The following is a 21,534-nucleotide window of genomic DNA, read 5'->3' as shown; positions in this document are numbered from 1 at the left end:
TGTCTCGGGTTGAAGGCTGTGATACATCGATATGTATCTGTGGACGGATGGACTTCCTAAGCACATTGAAATTTGTTTTGAAATGCCTGTGGAAAGATTCGGGCATATTTCTTGTTCGACCGTTCTCTGACATCAAAACCATATGACGTAAATAACTGATATGAATGTGTTCCGCATGTCTAAAACGGCCGTCAGTTAGAATGTGTGTCCATGTACTTCAAGATTTCCTTACAAGCGAAAAATACTATTTCTTATTACCTGTCAACAAATGAAACCCTTTCTCATTCAGGTGATTTATAGCACCGTCTAAAGAACTGGGTGCAATTGGAATCGACTTTCTGCCCACACGGTACGCTCGGTTAAAGAGTTTCGATGTTTTCTTCAGTCACCAAAGTAGTCAATTCAAAATCAGTCACTGTCAACACAACTGATGTATATCACATATGAACGATCGAAGATTAACACCACATCTGATGTTGTATAAACACCACATGTTTGGGCGTGTCGCTATCATCAGCGTGTTTATGGACATGATAGAGATCAAATATTACTACGAAAATACGTATCTAATAGGACGGCGTGGATCAATACTCACAATGCAGACCTTCTAAACGTTTTAATGACCAATGGCAGAATATCTAAAGTGTAGATAAAAATGTTGGTAATATTAGGCAAAAATTTGGTTAAGAAACTGCTAAGTGCAGAATTGGAGATGTATTTCGATTGTGAGATGCTCAGATCAGAAAGTGTGTTGTTTGAAAAAGTCAATAAAGGTTTCTATGGCGATCGTCGAGGAAACCGTGATTTGAAGCTTAAGAACAAGTTCGTGGATGTCATCCAGAGTTTATGTAATGTCTCGGGACAGGTCTGCGCTTTTGACAATATCATTGATAGCCACATCCAAGTTTCATTTCACACGACTCCAATTCAATACTCAATAATATTTAAGCCAAAATTTGCCATATTTTACCATCATGTCCTATATTTTATCACTGGTTCTTAAAATTTTCAGTGTTTTAGCATTTTAAAATTTATCAATTATTCTTAGATATCTGTTTTAAAAGTGACATTTGAATTTTATCGTATCCAAAAACACGCCTGGTGATAACATGTCAGAAAATGAAGTATTTATATAATTTCACACGTGGTATGTTTATTCATATACCTCAACGGGTTGCGATGATGTACTTGTTGCTTGTTGTTTTAAAGAAACTCATTGAAAATGAAAGATTTGCCGCACTGAACTGAACTGAACTCGGCGAGAACCAAACGGACACTGGAACACAAGGACGAACTTGTAAGTCCACTTTACTGTGTCGATGTAAACCTGCTCTTTGCAATGTCGTCAAATTAAACTGAACGTGCAGGGATCGCCGCAATATATAATTTTTGCTTTCGGCTGGTTAAATTAGAAAAGAGTAATTTGTGGCTTGTCCTGATCCGTGGGAAATTTAAGAAGACTCACGAGTGCTTCAGAGGCTCGCGTATACTCCGCAGACTCAAAGAGGATTTTGAGGCCGAAACTATTAGCATGAAATGCGAGATATGAATGAAAATATTCTTAGATACATAAAAAATTGTACCGCGTTAAGATGCGATCCACAGAAACGCGTGATAATTTATCGTCTAAACTTTAAGGCGTTCGTTTTAAAATTAGCCTGTATTTTTGCCTGGTGACGTCAGCTGAGAGTGGAAAGAGGGAACGTAGGTTTAAAAAGGCGTAAACTGAGGTTTTTCTCTGAAAAGACGGTCGCCAAGAAAAGGCAGTGGAAGAACACGGCAGGAACTGAACTCCGGCAATCTGAATTCCAGTCAGACGCGTGGCGTGGAGTCAAAACTAGCACTGAAGTTGAATGATTCATCCCGTATTCAGACTTACGAAGCATAGTAACTGATTTCAGGAAGCAGAGTTTTTATTCAGGAGCTAACATTCACCCAGCCTTTTTTTTATGCACGAAAATCACTAAATACTAAGTTCACAAATCACAGCACTGGTCCCTATCCTGAGCGAGATTAATTCAATCAATAATCTCAACATATTAATAATACACCCATTTTAATATTACGTTTCCATCTATTACTAGATTTCCTCAGTTGTCTATTTATTTCAGGTTCTGATCAAAATGCTGAACAAATTTCTCATCATCCTATGCGTGCTACACTACCCATCCATCTCGCCCCGTTAATGTGTTCGCCGGAACAATATTTGGCAAACACTAATGAAGTTAAGCAAGGAGTTGGTCACTGAACACGTCCCAGCCTCATGATACTTCACCTGTCTCAGATCCAAATAATCTCCTCCAACACACGTTCGCAGAATCCTCTAATCTTTCTAACGATGTGAGAGATCATGTCCGAAAAGAACACAGGGCAAAATGATAGTCTTGCATATTTTAATGTTCAATTCTGTAGCAGAATGGTAAAAATCATTTGTGAAGCAAAATTCAGTAATTGATTATGTCTTGGCTTACGTGTTTCTGAAGGATATCCTAATTCTTGCTGTATTCTCATTGATAAAGGAACGGAAAGACACGTGGAGAAGCCATGAACTGTCACGGCAGGGAGTAACAACACAAACAGCAAGGGTCCAGACAGGAGCCGCCCGTCTGCTTGTCTGATGGATGGCTGTGATACTCGGAAAATGAGCAATGAATGGATATCCGAGCAAAGCGTAGAAATATATTTTGGTTTTTAAAAGCACAATTTCACAAGTTATATGAGGACGTCCGTTTAAGATACTTTTTTTTCTTTGTCAAGTTGGCTCGACTTCGACAGTAAAGCTTCACAGAAGTCTATCCACAGTTCCTCTCCAGTTTTTGTCATTGTACTCCAAGTGTGACTTCGAACTAACATGAGTATCGTCACACAAATTAAAACAGTTATGCAGATATAAGCGCGAAATTTTTTTTTCCTGAAGTGAGCTTGGAAACTTTAAAGACCTATATTCCTCAGAAACTTGCACTGATCTTGTCGTGATCTTGAGGTGACATTAACCTATCCATGAACTGAAATTGACATGAATATATTCAATCATGTTCTAATAGATCGGCTGAAATACGCGTTTGAAAAAATGACTGTCGAAAGACCCTGAAAATAGAACTACAATAAATAAAAATTTCATCAACAGGATTAATCAATTGGACGGACTTAATTAGTAATTTTTAACCTCTAAACACAGTTAAAATTCTGCCCAGTTGGTTCAGAGCTTATCTGTGAGACACTGTGATGGACGGAAAGACAGAGACCATGCCATAATATAACATAACTCAGCGTTTCTTTATAAATACTGGAATCTGGCTAAGAAATGCAACAAGGAGTGTCGTAATATTTGCTAGGACAGTCTTGACATATTTTACGGATTGAGATTCTTTCTTTATGTGCAGTACAATGGCTTATATTACTTGTTGCTTTAAGTGACTTAGATAGTTATTCCTTTATTATGAATCAGACTATATTACAGCGTTTTTACTCGGAGATATTGAACACATTTGGACGAAGCTGTAACGTAACATAACATTACTCAGCGCCGATTGACAGAAGTGTCCCGAGAGAAACACGAAGGGCAGAGCCGAGCGAAAGGAGGGTCGGAAGGTCACAGGTTTCACATAACGCACGAATGTCATTACGCAAAATATGCGATTTATATGTATGTTGCATCTGCGGCGGTAAAAGGTAACTGATTCTTGACAAACTGATAGTCGCTCAGATGGTTTAATATCACACTTGTTGAAGATCAGTTTTAAGAAAAATTATTCTCACACAAATCATCCTCTGCCTACAGGATTTCCGACTAAATTTCTGTACGTATCTCTTACATCCCCATTTCTGATACAATCCCCCTTAATCACATTTGGCCAGAAAACAGCTTTTGAAAGAACTGCACTGCGAATGAGCTGTTTATTATGATTACTGCCTCCAAAACATTTAATTGAATCCTTGTAACATTCGGTGACAATGTCTTTCGTTATTAAAATACCATATTCAGGCCAAATTCATGATAATATTAACGAACGATGTGCTTAGAATTAAAATTAAAATTTAATTAAAACAAACATTAAATTTAAAATTGAATCGAATGAGATTACTTATGTGATGAATATTCCCATTAGTTACATAGTTAGTCTCCTCACTACGCAGTTTTCTGATAACTTCTCCCTCTTAATACCAAATGTTGTCATCAGCACCAACATTTCGTTATATTAATGGACTCCAAATCTGCAACTCATTAAAGTATAAATACGTTTTATTGTCTGATTGGCGTAGTCAGATTAGTGTGACTGCTTTGATTGAAGCGTGCTTCACATTGGCTTCAAGAAGCCAATTTTGTGTATTGCATTCAAGTCTGTGTACAAATACGCGTGTCCTGTGTGAGTAAGAACATGTCACGGGAGCCAAAAGTTTAAATGTTCCATTTGACTGTCTTGCTTACTGAATGAGACAGACAGCACAGAACATTATGACGAAATTCAATTTCAATTGCGGAATTCAATCCTACTTCAATAACAACTTCCTTGCTTTCACGACGTTTTTCATTGAAGGATGAAAGAAAGTGCGGAGATTCCCTCTCGTACGAATTTATAACTCGTCTACTTCCGACAGCCACATCTGCCGGATAATTACATGAACTAATAACTTTACCTGTTTCCGTGTGGGTGTCACGTGTGCAGATACTTTACTCTATAATTAATAGTTCGTGAAGATCAAATTGTTGAGGAAAGAGACTGGTCAGTTACTTAGCACAGCTTGACAGGGTAATCCAAAATTTTCCTTCCATCGGGACATTTTTTTCCCCTTTGGTACTACTTTTGAAAGGAAATAGTCCACATTTATTCATTTTTGAAGTACCTTTTCAAAATTCCATATTACCACAGTATGATCCTCAATACAAGTTTCACTGAATCCTACATAAATTAACATATAATTAAACATATTTTGAATTTGCTCCTGAAATAACTTGAATTTGGCTCGGTTTACAAATCAAAAACTTAGATTTTACGGGCAGGGTATTAATGTCAACACTTGTATGTAAAGCATCAGACAAGATAAGAATCACAAATTTTTTTTAAAATCCTTCGGAGAAGAAAATTAAAACGTCAAGGGGCACGACCACTTCGTCACATGGAACTGCCCTTTGGAGTTAGACTTTGTTACTCACAACGCATTCTACCATTCCATCTTAATAATGTAATTAACTTAAACAGCGTCGCTAAATGAACCAAGAATTAACCAGTTTAGGATGTTACATAACGAGGAACTTCGTGATTTATACCAGTGGTATTCAACCTGGGGTACGCGTACCCCCGGGGGTACGCGAAGACATCTTAGGGGGTACGTGACATTTTTAAAAAAATATAAATTTTATGATAAACACTGAATAATCATTAATGTAATTTATTTAATTTATTTTAGATGTAGATTATATACTATGTATAACTTGAATTATACACCAACAACTTTGGGGGTACAGAGTTGAAAGAGAAATTATATCTGGGGGTTATTATTATTTAGTGTTCTGTCTGACGACAGGTCCATATGAACAGGATCCTTCCATCCTTTTCTCGGACTGGGACCTGTTCATATACGTTCTTGGCAGATGATCCAGAAGTGGTTTGCCATTGCCTTCTTCTGTGTGTGAATGGAGTAATTGTTGGGATGCCACGGAGGAAAACTCCGTGTTGCCTAGACCACGGCCTTGCCCAACACAAGTTATTAATTCGGGCACCGCCGGGAATCGAACCCGAGACCCCAGTAAATTGTTACTTTTCTAGTAAACACGCGAGAATAAAGAGAACTGACATACTAATACGTTTTTAACTTAATTTTTGTTTTGGACAAGAGCCAATTGCGGTGATTACAAGTCCATTTTCGTATTGATGCTCGTAACATTACTTTTATTCCTATTTTATAATCTTTGTTTTTCGAACATGTTCCTGCCTATGATTACTGACAACTGAAAATATGTTTAAATTATGTTACAAAATATCATTTGCAAAATCTGAAGCGAAGCTAATCGTGGAAAAGATCTTAAATAGGAAAGCAAAGACAACGTGGACCGGATTTATCAGATTCAGTGGCGAGCTAATGTGAACTCTGTAATAAACCTTAACGTTCCATAAAGGACTGGAGATTTATTGGCTAGTTGAGAGACTATCAGCTTCTCAGTGAAGGGCTGTGCTTTATGGAGTCAGTGTTCTTGGAAGAATTATTCTCTTTTAAGTTTCTTTACAAAGCAGTAGCTTTCGGTTGCTCTAGTATTGACGCGAATATTATTAGCCAATTTACCTACTCGAATTCCTACAGAAGTCTTGAGACCTTGGAACGTTTCCTTCCAATCTACATTCACTACCTTTTTACAGAGGTACTCCAGAGAAGAGACAGGGTTCAAGTACTTCTTCGTTATTTATAACCTAACCTCAAACCAGAACACGGCGGAAGACGGCATATATATTTGCGTAATTTATTTGAAAAAAAATATCGTTACCATTGGGACTATCAGAAAACACTGACGTTATGAAGGTCGGATATGATGAATCCTTTTGAGGTCCTTTGTAGTTTGTGTCCTGTGTCTCGCTGACAAATGCCACAACTATCAGTTGGTACTAATCAGACTTTTTCAATACTTCAATGCTAATACTTTACATGCTTTGCAGATTACACGACTTTAAGGAAAATTCAATTTTTTATCGGCAGAAACTGAAGAGATGAGCATCCTTGGAAGAGACATCACAAACGTGTATTTTTAGCCAAAGGAAGACACAACATGTAAGACATACGAGTAGATGAATATATAATATTTAGACGAATCTTAAAAAATTAGGGTGCAGATTGAATTAAACTGGCTCGTTATAAATTTCAATAGCTGTCTCTTGTAAAGACGGTAATGACTTTTAGATAAGGAGCCGAATTTGTTTATTAGATACACAACTATTAGCTTCTGGAGACAGTGAATTACAGTAATTAAATTAGATTGACTTACGGGATTACTTCACGGTCCATTGTACTGATTAAAATCAAGATTAAGTCGTGTTGTGTTGTTCTCCGTTCTAATACCTGTATCACGTGACATTTCTACAATCCGCTGTAAAGTCTTTTTAGATATCAGCGTACTATTATAATTCCGAATATCGCCACCAGAGTATTTACTCAAATATAGGCTCCGTGTCCTTCCGGGACTCCGTATTGCAGGTCCGATACATGAAGACGCTTCGAGGCTGGCTGTAGTAACAGCTGTTAACCTTGATATTTGTTTAGAGAACACGAGTATTATATTCCAAATGATTTGAGACGATTAATAGCCACTCTTTTGTCTTTAACTCTAGGCCTACTTTGAGGTTATAATTTTAAAATTACGTACTACGTTAGAGACAGCAGATCTTATCAGTTATAGAACACGCTACAATAACAAGCCCGTCTTTTGTTCCGTTTTCTAGGGAAGTAAATATTTTGAGCGATCGCTGTGAGACACTCGTGACAGACAGCGAGGTAGCTGACTCATTGTGACGTGTAACAGACCTACCTTGTACATGCCCTGGAATACAGCTAATGATGAACACCAGTAGCGCTGATGTAGTAGGCTGCCATTTCGGTAAACCTTTCATCTGTTTCATAGTTTATTATCAGCGGTTCAAAAATCACACTTGGTTTCCCGCACACTGACACACGTTCTGTCTTACAGTCACCCGCATTTGGACGACGAACTGATCACGTGGTGTTAAAAGTTATCTTCGACGTGGTACATGAGATATCCGGTCACTGTCTATTCCATACACACGCGAGATATGCAGTGTCTTCAGTACTTAAAACACAGTCTAATTTTTATTTATTAGAATCATCACATAACCTAACATTCTTTCACTAATCTTATCTGGTAGGCCTAACACTTTACATAAACCCATATGAGTTTTCAGTTTCGAGGTGATACTAAAACTTGTTCTTACAGATTTTAAATGTGTTTGCCTGTTTAGGTTATGGACGTCAGTCTAATAAATACCACGGCTACAAAGGAGACTACTATAACACCACAATTATCAGTAAATTACTGTTTTAAAGTTGATGTGCGAGTGGATTTACGTCTTTACATACACATGATATAATGTAATCAACACACATAAACGACACAGCTTCAAATTACTCTGTCTTCACACTTTCCAACTTCTAAACACTGAGATATTCTTACCGCCTCGCCCCTTACCAACCATTGTCTTGCTGAAGATAATGACGAACCAATAACCTCACTAAGTAATAGTCTAGTCCCGACAAAGTGTTTGTCTTTTCTAACCGGTTATGGTTGTTTAATATGGACGTGGATTGGCACTGGAAAGGTCTGTGAAGTCTCTATGTTAACGGGGCAGCTTAATAATCTGTTTAGGAGGGTCACGTAAGCACGACAATTGTACAAAGTGTCTCCCCGTACCGAAGACGAAATATCCGTGCTAGGCGATACGCTGGCCGCACTGAGACTGCCGGCTCGCTTGCTAGCTCTACGCTGGAACGAGTTCCCGCTAACTTCCGCCGGGCCTGCAGCTCACTAGCAGGGATTCTATGTACTGTGGGCTTTTTGGGGGCGGTCGGTCGATCTCTCCCGCTCTCTGTCTGTCGTGCGCACGCGCGCCAGCCTTTAACTGCAACCCCAGAGTTGATGGGATGAAAAGATATGGGGAGGGGTTGGTTTAAGAGTACGGGAATCTTGGAAGGAATATACTACAAGGAAAAGGTAGGAATATCATCTGGGCGAGGGATCAGATGTTAGCCATTGACAGGAACAGTCGTTGATGCATTTTATATCCAGTTCTCACGGGTAAGGCGACATGGTTCGCACACTTTCATCTCGCAGTCAGGGATATTTTTGGCTAAAAAGTTGCTGTACGAATTACTTAAAATCTTCTTATCTGCCTGTCAAGGCAGTGTTTATACATCAAAGGTTTCGAATTGAACTAAAGATAATATTCACTTGTTTCGTCTACTTACTCTCGTATAACCGATGGACAGACAGAATACATAAAAGGAGTACCACATGTTAGCATTGCTGCAGGGGTCACGACCTCTAAAGATTTTACAAAACTACAAAGCTGTGACCAGATCAGCTTTGGATTTGACACATACGAGAACCCTGGCTCTGGTCTCGTGTTCAGGTGAAAATGTCTATTCTATTTCTTCTGAAAGTAGAGGCTGAACCTTTGGATTAGTCCCTTCTATTAGAAGTGCAGAGAAGACATTTTCGTCCGGACACGGGAGTATTATCTGACGCAGAATCGTAGTGACTTAATTTTTAATATACAACGAATCAAGTCCACACAAACAACACACAACGTAACGTTTGAAGTACCATAGTTAAAACACTTTATAACCAAACTACAAAACTATTTTTAACTAATTACATCCATGTCACTCAGATAGATAAAAAAAATTCATCACAGTATTCAAGAATCCGCCATTAGACTCTATATCAAAACAGATGAATCCAGATGCATTTCACACAGTTCTTTAAAATCCACTTAGCCATAAATAACACGACTGAAACAAAGGATTTAATCAAACAGACTTTGTTGGTGCACCCATGTATCCATAATGCAGGCCTGTCCTACAAATCCAAGAACTACGAAAATGCTCTTTCGCGTACAAAGTTTCCAACTTTCTCGACGTTATGACATTTAAGAAACAAAAGCAGTTAGAAAATTTCATTGATTTTCGTTCCACGGAATATGCAAGAGCACGAGATAAATCATACTCTCATCAAGAAAAGTAGACAACTTCAGTTATAAAATAAGTTCTGACAGATCCCACGAGTATATTATTTAAATATATTATTTAAATCTTGTTCGTCTAATCACAATAAAGTCTTATTAAATATTAAAATAATTAACATTTAAAATATTTAAAATATTAAATGATGTTCTTTATCGAAATATTCGATTTACATTAGACCATCATTTTTCACGTCATGTTTCAGTTCCTAAAAGAACCATCTTCAGGTGTATATAATTATATAAAAATTCGAATCAATAATAACTTAAATACAATTTCTATATATTATTTTAGTGTACATTTTATCAGATTTTTTTTATCAGATATCAAACGATGTTATTTTCCAGATTTTATTCCATTTTAATAACATATTCGATGTTGTTCTGTATACGTATATCATGCTCAATATGACTTTAGTGTGGGTGAACGTTTTTTGTTGTTTTTGTATCAGCCTGTAAGGTCTAATGGCGTGTTGAGTAGATTAGCAGTTATTAAAACCTTGTACTGATAATGTTATATTTGTGTAATGCAAATTTAAAATCTAGCTATAAGATGACATGCAATGTAGCTCGCGATTTATCGTTCTAAGTTTTTGTACTATCGACTGTGTCTCCAGTTAATTACTTTATTGTTATTTGTAACTGTAAATATGTTATATAAAATTACTATTATTATTTATTATCGCATTACATAGAAATAACTACCTAATTAAATCGTCCTACATATCCATCAGATGTGACGCACAATTTTGGAATCTTAGTACATTTGTGTATTGACCTAATATCAATTCAGCGTTACATTGATTTTTCCAGGTACTAAAATGGAAAAATGTTGTTGGCCCACATTATTATTTTATTTATTTAGTGTTCTGTCTGAGGACAGGTCCATATGAACAGGATCCTTCCATCCTTTTCTCGGACTGGGACCTGTTCATATACGTTCTTGGCAGATGATCCAGAAGTGGTTTGCCATTGCCTTCTTCTGTGTGTGAATGGAGTAATTGTTGGGATGCCACGGAGGAAAACTCCGTGTTGCCTAGACCACGGCCTTGCCCAACACAAGTTATAAATTCGGGCACCGCCGGGAATCGAACCCGAGACCCCAGGATTACAAGGCCAGCGTTCTAACCACTAGACCACCGTGGCCCACATACAGCCTCAAAAATATATTCACGGAATGAAGAAATATGAAATGTATATTGCAAATATATTTAGCATTATTTGTGACTGTGTCAAATACTCAATGGAAAATTAAAAATGCTTCTTCAAAAATACAAATTCATTCTGCGCCATTACAAGTGGAGTTCCTGGGTGGGGCTGCGAGACTAGAAGCCAAATCAAGAAGACGCAGATCATACAGAGCGAAATCTTTCGGGCACGTAAGGAGGAAATGGATTCAGATCAAACACATCAACACGTATAGATCTAAACGTCAGATATTCGAAGGAATAAACCAGAAATGCTCACGCAAAACTCAACAAACCCACCGAACAAAAAATGATTCTAACAGAATTCAAACACCAGACCCCACGAGTAACAGATTAGTTTCGTAATAACAACAGTCACTGTCACGTGAGTGATTGCTGTTTGTACAGAATGTTCCATTTGAAACGCAACTCTGCATGAACTAGCGAAGGCAGTAATTTTATCGTTTTCCGTCACTCGATAAAAGCTTGTCCCAGCAGACGTTTCCTGCATTCCGAAATTCTGTTACCAGATAGCGTATTGCTGACTTATTCAGTAATGCCGCTAAATGAATCACAAAGAGGACCAAAAGATGTTCATTCGAAGGAAAGTTCCGAAAAGGAACACACTTTCTACTTGTGAATACACCATTTTGGCATCTGGGGGTGTGAGTGGCGGCCTAGCAACCAAATGGAGTAAGATTATACCTAAATATCACTTAATTTTTGTGACACAGTACGTCGTTGCTAGATTACGTTTTAAAAGATACGTTATGTGTATCCATGCATTATTATTTCAGCCCTGAAGACGGAGTCAGTATGCTCCCTCAAGCGTCTGATAGGCATACAGCCACAAGGCTGAACATCCCATAAAATCAGAACACGATCTGTAGTAAAAATCTCAAATTTTGTAAGAATTCTTTTAAACCACAAAACACGATTTTTTTTTATAATTTTCTATATTTACTAGAATGTGTCAGGTGGGTTACCGAATCACTTCGTTGTCATTTATAATCTCTTTCCGGAAGTTAATTGCAGTTTTTCTTATCATACCAGTAACTGCATTTTAATTAAAGAGACGGCGTAATTTTTGATGTGTAAGTGTATTTCTGTCATCAAGCACGCGTTTTGGTTAGTTTAAACTTATTATTAGAACATCGCGTGCTGATGGAAGTAACTGATTTGGGCGATTACCTGCTAAATATATCCCTAGCGAGTGCGAATTTGTCTGTGTATGAACGTTTGCATTTTTAGTCAGTCGATATTACAAGAACACGCCGGCACGTAAAACTTGGAATATTTATAAAACATTTCTGTCACCATAACACCTCACATGTCAAATGTAATAAATTCGAATAAATATTTAAACTTATTCACAGTATCAAAATAAATCCTAGAAAACTTGATAAGATGTTGTCTCACATTTAAACACGTTTCCTATGCCAAGGATCGCCGATTTCTTTTGAATGATACATCGGATGGAGGCCAAGGTCACCTACCCAATTATTTTCATTTCTGCGAAAGTCTGTGTTTCTCCTCAGAGAGAATCCTTGATAGGGAACTGAAAAGATTCGAGATGTGATAATGAGTGTCGTTGAGAATGTTACGTACAGATGGGGCGTGTATCGCATCGCTTGTGGAAGGCACATAGATAATTCATAAAAAAGAATTCGGCGTTGGGATATGGAAAACTTTGTTGTCCAATGGGTGACCTGAACTTAGAGTCACAAACCTTTTAGTACATACTTTAATTCTGTACGATATCTACGAATTCACAGCTGCGTCTTTATCCTAAGGCCTTCTGCTCATCTGTGTAATCTAAGGACGTGCCTCGCCGTGGCGAGTAGGGATAAACATAACACGGGCACATTATTTAGACGCTGATTAATTATAAAGACGCTTTTAACTGAAAATGCAGATTGTTTTAACAAGATTCTACTATAAGCTAAAATAAATAATTAGAAACAGAGAGCTTTAAAATTTTCATTACTTTTACATATCGATAAAATATAGTCTTGGCGTTTCAGAGAAGTATAATTTTAATACGTAATATAATACAGGTAGTATTAATTTTTAAAATATTAAATATATATATTAATAAATGTTTCTTACCACTTGAAAGATTTTATCACCCTTCCACTGCAAAACATTTAAATACCAAATGCACAGCTTTCTGAAACACGGTCATACACACTGCTTTAGAGAATATCGTTAGCATTTCAAGTGCTGGTGTTTGCTGGCGCACTGCGACTTACGACCCCTGGCGCCCATTTCATACAAAGGAGCTCATTTATAATGCACATTTTGAAACTGTTGCTCTCTCACCCTTGTCGTGAAGTGACGTCGGATCCTCAAAGGCTGGAAAAAACCGATGGATACAGAGGGATGCTGCAAAGTTTTATTTAGAAAATAAAAACTGGAATAAGGAAGCTTCACGGATTGAAATAGAATAAATTTATGGAAATATTAGGACTATTGGCTCGTATTCAAAAGTGCTTATGAAAAAATGGGATCAACGATAAGACGTAACGGTAAGAAAGGGAGGTCAATATTGAAACGTAAGTCAGTGCAAGGTTTTATGGCAGAGGCACGTATGACGTAGACGGGCCAGCGAATGTAATGTAGACATCATTTGCGTCCATATGATAACCATTCATTACAACTTCTGTAGATTATTTTTATCTAAAAGCCTCGAACTTTGACCTGATAGCAAAATCGCTGTTCTGTTCCTCTGTTGTAGGCTACACATTACTTTACTAAAATTACACGAAAGTTTATTTACTAAGGTACAAAGTAAAAGCAAAGGGATATTTATAATCTGATATGCAGGAATGATAACCACTCACCACGACCTTCGGTGACATTACTACGAAGTGCCTGTGTAAAATGAAAGTGGATCTATTTTCTTGCCTACTGACTGTCAGTAACTTCGAAAGCTGTAACGACTCCGGACTTCATTAGAAATGCGTTTCCTTACAAGCCCCTATCCCTGGAACGTATCCAGCCTTTTTAATGTATCAGATTGAAGTACCCGATGTCTTGAATCACGGCACATCCCCGATTATCCGACATTCCGTTTTATCCGACGTACGTATTATTATTATTTTATTTAAAAAAAAATTCTTTATTTTTTTTTTTTTTTTTTTTTTTTTTTTGCATTTCATGCCGAATTATAGTTCATTTGAAACTTGATAATATCGCAAACTGAGTTATCAGTTGAATTTACCCTCGTATTTTTCATTCGTCTTTCGTATGCCAAACCAAGTTTCGTCTAAATCTGTCGTGTACTCGTGAACCTGTTACGTTCAGGCGGATGGATGATACAACACTAACAGCTGCTGTTTATTTATTCGAGATGAACATAAATGAGGTATAAAATCTGTTACTTAAAATTAGTTAAACAGTCCTATTATACTAACAAGTAAAGTGAAAACAAAACATATGTCTGATATTGAAGTTATTTTGTATTCAAGATTTAATCTTGCTTATATTGAAAAAAGCTCTCATCATAAGTTGTAATAAATAACAACTAACAATACTTCGGAAACCACAGAAGCGAAATAAACTTTAAATGCCTATTATATCCGAACAAAATAGCAAGAAATATGAAGTCTTTCTTGCGTTCTGCATACAAATTTAGGGTCACATGACCTGCAATGTTACTTTCATGTATTATTCGATAGTACTTTGGTGCTTTCTTATCTCATATAAAACAGCTGAGGTACTTCGAAAAGTTTCATCTATTCTAATGGCTACTTACAACACAAAAAAGGGGTAAAATGGATCAGACGTGTCCAGTATCAGTCTACTATATTTAGGGCAGTCAAACTGAAATTATACTACATTCTGAAGTATTACATCTAAAATAATTTTTGTCCTATTAATTAGAATAACAGTGCTATCACCCTTTGAAGTTATAATGCAAACTTTCCATGAGAATAGTTTTGCACAAGTAATAATTGTTTTACTTCAACGCATAAGAAAACATTAACAAAGCATCCATGTAGTCAGTACTTCCCTATAGACATTGAAGTCTCTAAATAATGAGTTAGACGAAAAATAAATCAATGAAATTTATTCTGTAGATATATTTGAAGGACTCTTGAAGCAGCCGGTCTGGTAATGTAAACAAAATTGCCGAATGAGCCAAGGACGGTCGGTAAAAGTGTTGGAAAGAACAATTTCCACCCTTTAACCGGAAAATACCCGAGGTTTAAACCGTGATAACACTAAAAATGTCGAAATGTCGAGAGCCACGTTTATCCAACATAACCACAGAACTGTAGAAGAAATGTCTGTTGAAGTTAAACATTTGTGAAGTCTTCGATCGTAACCACAGACCACAGACATTAGAAATGTGTGCTCCTTACTGTTGTAATCGTAACAGGATGCATGTACACATGTGTGCAGCCCCGTTCCGAGACACACTCTTCCCTTAAGTGATTTTATGTCTTGGTTTGTCTTCCTGTGATGTATACTGATTTATATTCAAGTCAGTTTTCGTAAAATTTCTACGAGTCCTACGATATCCCTGTTATCCATCTGCCTTTCACCGTGAAATTATTCACCACCAAGAAATTATTGGGAAGGTGGAAGTGGGGGGGGGGGGGAAGGGGAACGGTGTTCCAGAGTACGTGAACCGCAGGATTTTGAAAGCTACTAGACCGAACCAACGAAGTTTCAATTTATTTAACTTAATATAAGAGAGGCTAGACGGGTATGAGGTGCTTCTGACTTACATTCATGGAGAGCTCGGTTCGAATCTCGCACGATAAACCGCATATCCTCTTCTCTGAAATTAAAAAAAATATAACATTTCAATATATTATGAAAGGAAACCTTTCCCATAAAACAATTACCGAAATAAATAATACCATTACGATTAGAACACTTTAGTGTAATAATTTTACTAACCTTAGAGTAAAGGCTCATAGTAAGTCATTCAATGAAACGGAGACACTGAGAAGCTAACAGTCGCTCAGCTACTTAGAAATTAATCCTCTGTTGTTAGCCTCTGATATATTCGTACTTAGTAAGTAAGTAAGAAAATAAATAAATAAATAAGATAGTGTAATTGCGTCATATTGTTAATATTATAACAATTATTTATTTTAATCCGTCTTATCACAATATTTAAAATTTCTTATAATTAAGATAATAAAATATCATTGATGTTCCATATCGATTGATCGATTTACATTTCGGAACATTTACACAACATGTTTCGGTTTTTATAAAACCATCATCAGGTGTAAAATATATCTAAGAACTTAAAACTCAATTATGATTTCTGTAGTTTTTTGGTGATGTTTCATTACGTTTGTTTTTCCATTCTTTGGGCGAAGGTGTTGTTTTACTTAAATTTTATTAGATGTACATATCGGTCAAAGATGTAGGAGTGATTGTTCCGATATGTCCAAAAGTACTAGTGTCTTCGATGTACATCTAATAACATTTAAGAAAAACAACACCTTCGCCCAAAAAATGGAAAAACAAACGTAATGAAACATCACCAAAATACTACAGAAATCATAATTGAGTTTTAAGTTCTTAGATATATTTTACATCTGATGATGGTTTTATAAAAACCGAAACATGTTGTGTAAATGTTCCGAAATGTAAATCGATCAATCGATATGGAACATCAATGATATTTTATTATCTTAATTATAAGAAATTTTAAATATTGTGATAAGACGGATTAAAATAAATAAATAAAATTAATAAATAATTAAGGTGGAAACTAAGTCACTGTTTGTTGCATTTGGGGTGAGACAGACAATCTGTTATTCACTATTACTTTAGTAATGTACAGTATTAGGCCTTCCAGTCCGTTAAAAACAGTAACAAACGCTTGTCATAAAGCTCGACTGACAGATAAAATCTCGTTAAGGCTAAGTTTAAAACTATTTTTACGTTTGGGTTGCAAGCTATAAGAATAGTATTAAGTTGTATGTTTCCTTTAAGGTTTTCTGATACTCGAAATTCAGAAGAAAGTTCTTCTTAAATATTTGAGATATCCGCATTTCTTAAGGAAAATCCTTTGGTTGAGTGGAAAAGAACAGCTAATGATATCGTTACGAAAAAATCCCACGCCATGCACCAGCTAAGCTCAGTCACATGAAATCAGGAAGTTACTTTCACTGTAGAATCTCAAGGCACCGTCGCCTTACAGCAAAAGCAAAGCAAATTTCCACGAATTTATTAATGACACAGAATGTATTCTTTCCTTGAATAGAAATAAGCTGTTGTCCGGGGGAAGGGGTGGAGACAGGCGACGTTGTTATCAAATCCCTTGCCATGTTTTCGAACCCGGTCACGTGGGATACGAAACCAACAACATCCAGGAAGGGAACTTCTTCGCTCCAGCGGGTCCAATCACGGTCACGTGACCTGCCTTTTCATATTGCACCCCGCCACTGTCATGGCCGCTAAGACAGGGGACAGAAGTAGAGGCAAGAGGGATGAAGTTAAGTCTCAAGTAGGGGAGATGAGAAGACGGAATTCGTGATGAAAGAAGGAAGAACGAAGAAACAATAAGAAACAGGGGTAGGGAAAGGAAAGGACATGTTGTACGCTTTGGTTGTCAATATACAGTGAAGAAATAAATGAAAAATACCCCTACGTCCAAGCATCACGTCTTGATAACTGATGGGAAGTGCATTATTTTATTTTTTTAAGGAAATATATTTTACTGTATTTTAACAGAAAATCAACGTTGCTAGGATACAGAAGAGAGGCCATGAAAGTTATAAAAATAACGAAAAAACAAATACTAACCAACCAGAAACTAAGCGACTAGTAAAATGTTAGTTATACTAACTTCAAATAATAAGTAATGTATTCAAATTGAGGTTTATTTCGGTACGTGTGAGGCAGAACAGAAATCCAGCGCCGGGAACAATTGAATTTGACTGCACGTACAAAAATGCAAACATAACCAAGCTGATTACTACTGCAGCTGTTACTATAATGCACTTATCTGTTATTTCGCATGGGAATTAAAATCTTTCTCGCACTACAACGGAAACGAAACAATGAATATGTTACAGAGATAAATGCTGGTGAGATTATTTGAATCTGTTTGATCAAAATGTGAGAACGAAGGAGACTTAAGGACGAGCGCCATGTTTCGTAATCCTAAATAAATCTTATCAGGTAATGAAATAAATGTGGATACGACGGTGGCACAAGCCGAGAAATGTATAAACATTTTAGTCGGAAATTATGAAGGACAATCACAACTTGGAATAGAAACGTAGGTTAGGTTAATATTAAAACAAATTTTAAAAGGACGATGTAAGTTTGGTTGACTGGATTAATCTGGCTAAGGACAGATCTCAATAAAGTTTAGGTTTTATATATAAAAGTGGTTAATATTTTATCAGTTGAGCGACTTTTTGGCTTCGAAGAATAATCATACTGAGTGTAGTTGGTGTGAGGTAGAATGTAGAGGCCGACATATTTCTTTTTAGAATGACAGACATCGCTACTCAGTACAAATTCAAGGAATTACTTTCTCGTCACTTCTGTATTAAGCATTTATGTCATGAACAAACCATCTTTTACGCTGTTGATTATAAAGGTAGACGCATAGACGCATACAGACCCCCTGGTTATACATTTAACCGACTAAAGGCCGCGGTCATATGGTCACCACGCTCTGGAGTCCCGGAGTTCGTCTCCAGGCAAATGCCTGGATAGTTACCTTAAATTAGGCAAACAATCGCTTCCTTCCACATTATTTTCCAATTCATTGTTTACTAATTACACTACCATTTGTCAACGTATACTCGTACTTGTAACTACTGAAAACGTAGTTAAATAAACTACAAGTAGGTACATAAACACTAACCACCCCTGAAGAGGGGTATTTTCCACTTACATACGTGGTTAGTACATCATCATTTTTAGAAAATGAACTCTGGAATTGGGTTTCAGCGCGGTCGAAGAAATGTCAGAATTAAACGAGAGATGGGCTCTTGAATTTTTAATAAGCGAGCCGGATTGCATTTTACAGAACACCTCGTATTTTGTTGTTAATCCGTTATTTTTACTGACAACTTTTCGTCTTATATTAATTTATTGGTCTCGTTCTTAAGTTTCATTCAAAATTGAAGACAGATTTTGGCGTGTGAGTAAAGACGCTTTCTCAACTGCGACGGTTATGAAAATGAGATTTGAGATTCTTATTATGGTGAAGCTCACACGAGAAGATCACATTAAGGTGGATCTTAAGAGTGGCGGGCTAGAGTAGATTCATCTGTCTCAGGATGGGGACCTGTGGCGGATCTCACGATCATAATGATGGGCTTTCAGTTTCCATGAAAAGCGGAACATTTCTTGATTAGCAAAAATAAGGTTAGTTTGTCAAGAAGGAGTCTGTTCCATGGAATTTGGTAGCTGTAGCTCGTAATATCAAAATCCAGAGTTCTTGGTAACAAGATTCTGGTATAAAAAGTTATTTAAAATAAGGGACTTAAGAAACTTCACTAACTCACATTCTGTTAATCCACGATCGCTAATGATAAATAAAACTAAATATAAATTATAACTGGTTTTAAAGTAACAATTTTAATAAACAATGAAATAAATAATATAATAAAAAAATAATAATAAAATTCCCCAAATATTTAATGACATAATTACGTTAATGCAGATGGACGCAAGTTACGAACACAGATGATTTCTAAATCAAAGAGAACGGGCCTTGAGAGGACACCTGTTTCAGAAGACAGAGACCCTTAACGCTGTGAACCCTGGGGAGTCTAGGAAACATCAAAGAATCAGTGCTTGTGGGCAGAGGAAAATAACGCATATTTTAAAATTCTAGCAGTCACCGCTCTATTATAAAGAAGTGGATGTCGTTCCTTACTAGTTATAGACGCAGTTAGAGTCCACGTGAAGATGATAATATATTAATATAATATCGTAAACCGAGCCTTTGAGAGCACGTGGACGATAGCAAAGTAAAATATTTCACAACCCGTCTCTACCCGAATTGCTATTCGTAATATCAAGGGTTGGTAAATCGGTTTTAATAATCCGCGTAACATAAGTTTGGCGATGAATTCAGCGCAGATACGAATTTATGTCCGAGGCTTCCATAAATACTGTCTGCGTTCTTCTCTTTTATGAAGAGAAACGGAAAATATATTGAATGAGGGTCCACGGACAACAGACAAAGTTGAGCTTTCATGTGGGAACTATCGCGTTTGGCAACAGAATTTTACGAAACTTGGGCTTATCCGGATTCTTCAGAGCGACTGACGTTCATGGGAGAGAAATTTAAAATGGATCGAAATAGACAGGGTATGAGGACTTTGATTGGACATATCTGGCTCGAGTTGGGGACTGGTGGCGGGCTCTTGCGAAGACATAATAATCAGCAGGAGGGTTCCATAAAAAGTAAGGAACGTCTTAACCAGCTACATAATCACTAACTTCTTTAAAAGAACTGTGCTCCACAGTTAGTCAAGATTCCTTTTCACCTGAATACGAAAATTCCTCTATTTTTAAAAGAAGAGAGTGGAAAAGTGAGATGATTCAAGAAGACGCCACAGACGATGAAATGGAATTGACGAATGCATCGGAAGGTAACAACAGAGACGTGTGTATAAATTGAAGCAGGGGGGTGAGACGGAGGGGAAATGCAGCCCCGCCAGGAGATGAAAGCCTGACAAGACTTGGGCGTTGTTGGAACACAGGCAGAAGTCACTCAGTGAATGTGCGGAGGTTTGACTGATAGAATCGGCAAGATTGCCCTCCTGCTACCCCGCTTTCAATCCAGAGGGTACAGCAGCTGCACACAGCGACACCTCTGAAAACGATGAGAACTGCCATCTGCAAGTTGCTCGGATTGCATTCGTACGAAGAAATCACTAGACCCCAAACCAAAATAATTAGTCGTAACAAAAATTCTTCCAAGCAATGTTGAAACGTCTCGGATCAAACAGGTAAAACAAATTATTTGTTTATATTAATTTTTGTCCGTCTAATCACAATAATTCTTATTAAATATTAAAATATTACAACAGTTAACATTTAAAATATTTGAAATATTAAATGATGTACATTATCGAAATAATCGATTTACATTAGACCATCATTTTTCATGTTTCACGACATGTTTCAGTTCCTAAAAGAACCATCCTCAGGTGTATATAATTATTTGTTGTCAAAAGTTAGTTGCTCTCCGTGTGGTTACATACACCATCTGTCACATAGACGGAACGAGTTGAGGTTTGTATTTGGTATTTGCGGAGTTACACCTTCGTAGGCAATTTCTCCTCTCAACTTCAGTTATTTTCTTCCGAATTGTAGGTAAATATAAATAAAAAGAATATAATAAAATATAAAGTTAGGAATAAAAGGAAAATATAATTATAATTTAAATTAAATGGAGGATGACACAGCATAATTGTAGTGTACCACAGATTTACGTAAGTCAAGCCTAGGTGACGCTGTGTGCCTCAAAAGTGGGGGAGATGCATGAAAAATGAAGTTTTATTTTAAGTAGATTTGGACCACGTAACCCCATGGATACTAGTCCAGTAAGCTACCACAGATCTTGCTCTCCTTATGGCGTCAGAGTAGTGATTTACACT

General features: G+C 36.9%; 1 protein-coding gene across 2 annotated transcripts in view; it reads right to left on the bottom strand.

Moving 5' to 3' along the window:
* The window catches only part of LOC110835066 (protein sax-3), a 658,245-nt gene that overhangs the window by 370,976 nt on the left and 265,735 nt on the right, over positions 1 to 21,534 (bottom strand). Inside the window, exon 4 of one of the 2 annotated variants that reach the window (XM_087351644.1) lies at positions 15,667 to 15,719. In XM_087351644.1, the coding sequence (XP_087207770.1) occupies positions 15,667 to 15,709 (43 nt within the window). In that variant the 5' untranslated portion in view covers positions 15,710 to 15,719. Of the gene's footprint in view, positions 1 to 7,516; positions 8,535 to 15,666; positions 15,720 to 21,534 lie in introns of those variants that run through there. The other variant, XM_087351643.1, reaches the window with a different exon arrangement.

The sequence above is a fragment of the Zootermopsis nevadensis genome, unplaced genomic scaffold (assembly GCF_977971745.1).
Source record: "Zootermopsis nevadensis isolate Lab colony 2312 unplaced genomic scaffold, Znev_1.0 Znev_ptg000019l, whole genome shotgun sequence".
Lineage (NCBI taxonomy): Eukaryota > Metazoa > Arthropoda > Insecta > Blattodea > Termopsidae > Zootermopsis > Zootermopsis nevadensis.
This window is presented reverse-complemented; position numbering and strand designations above follow the sequence as displayed.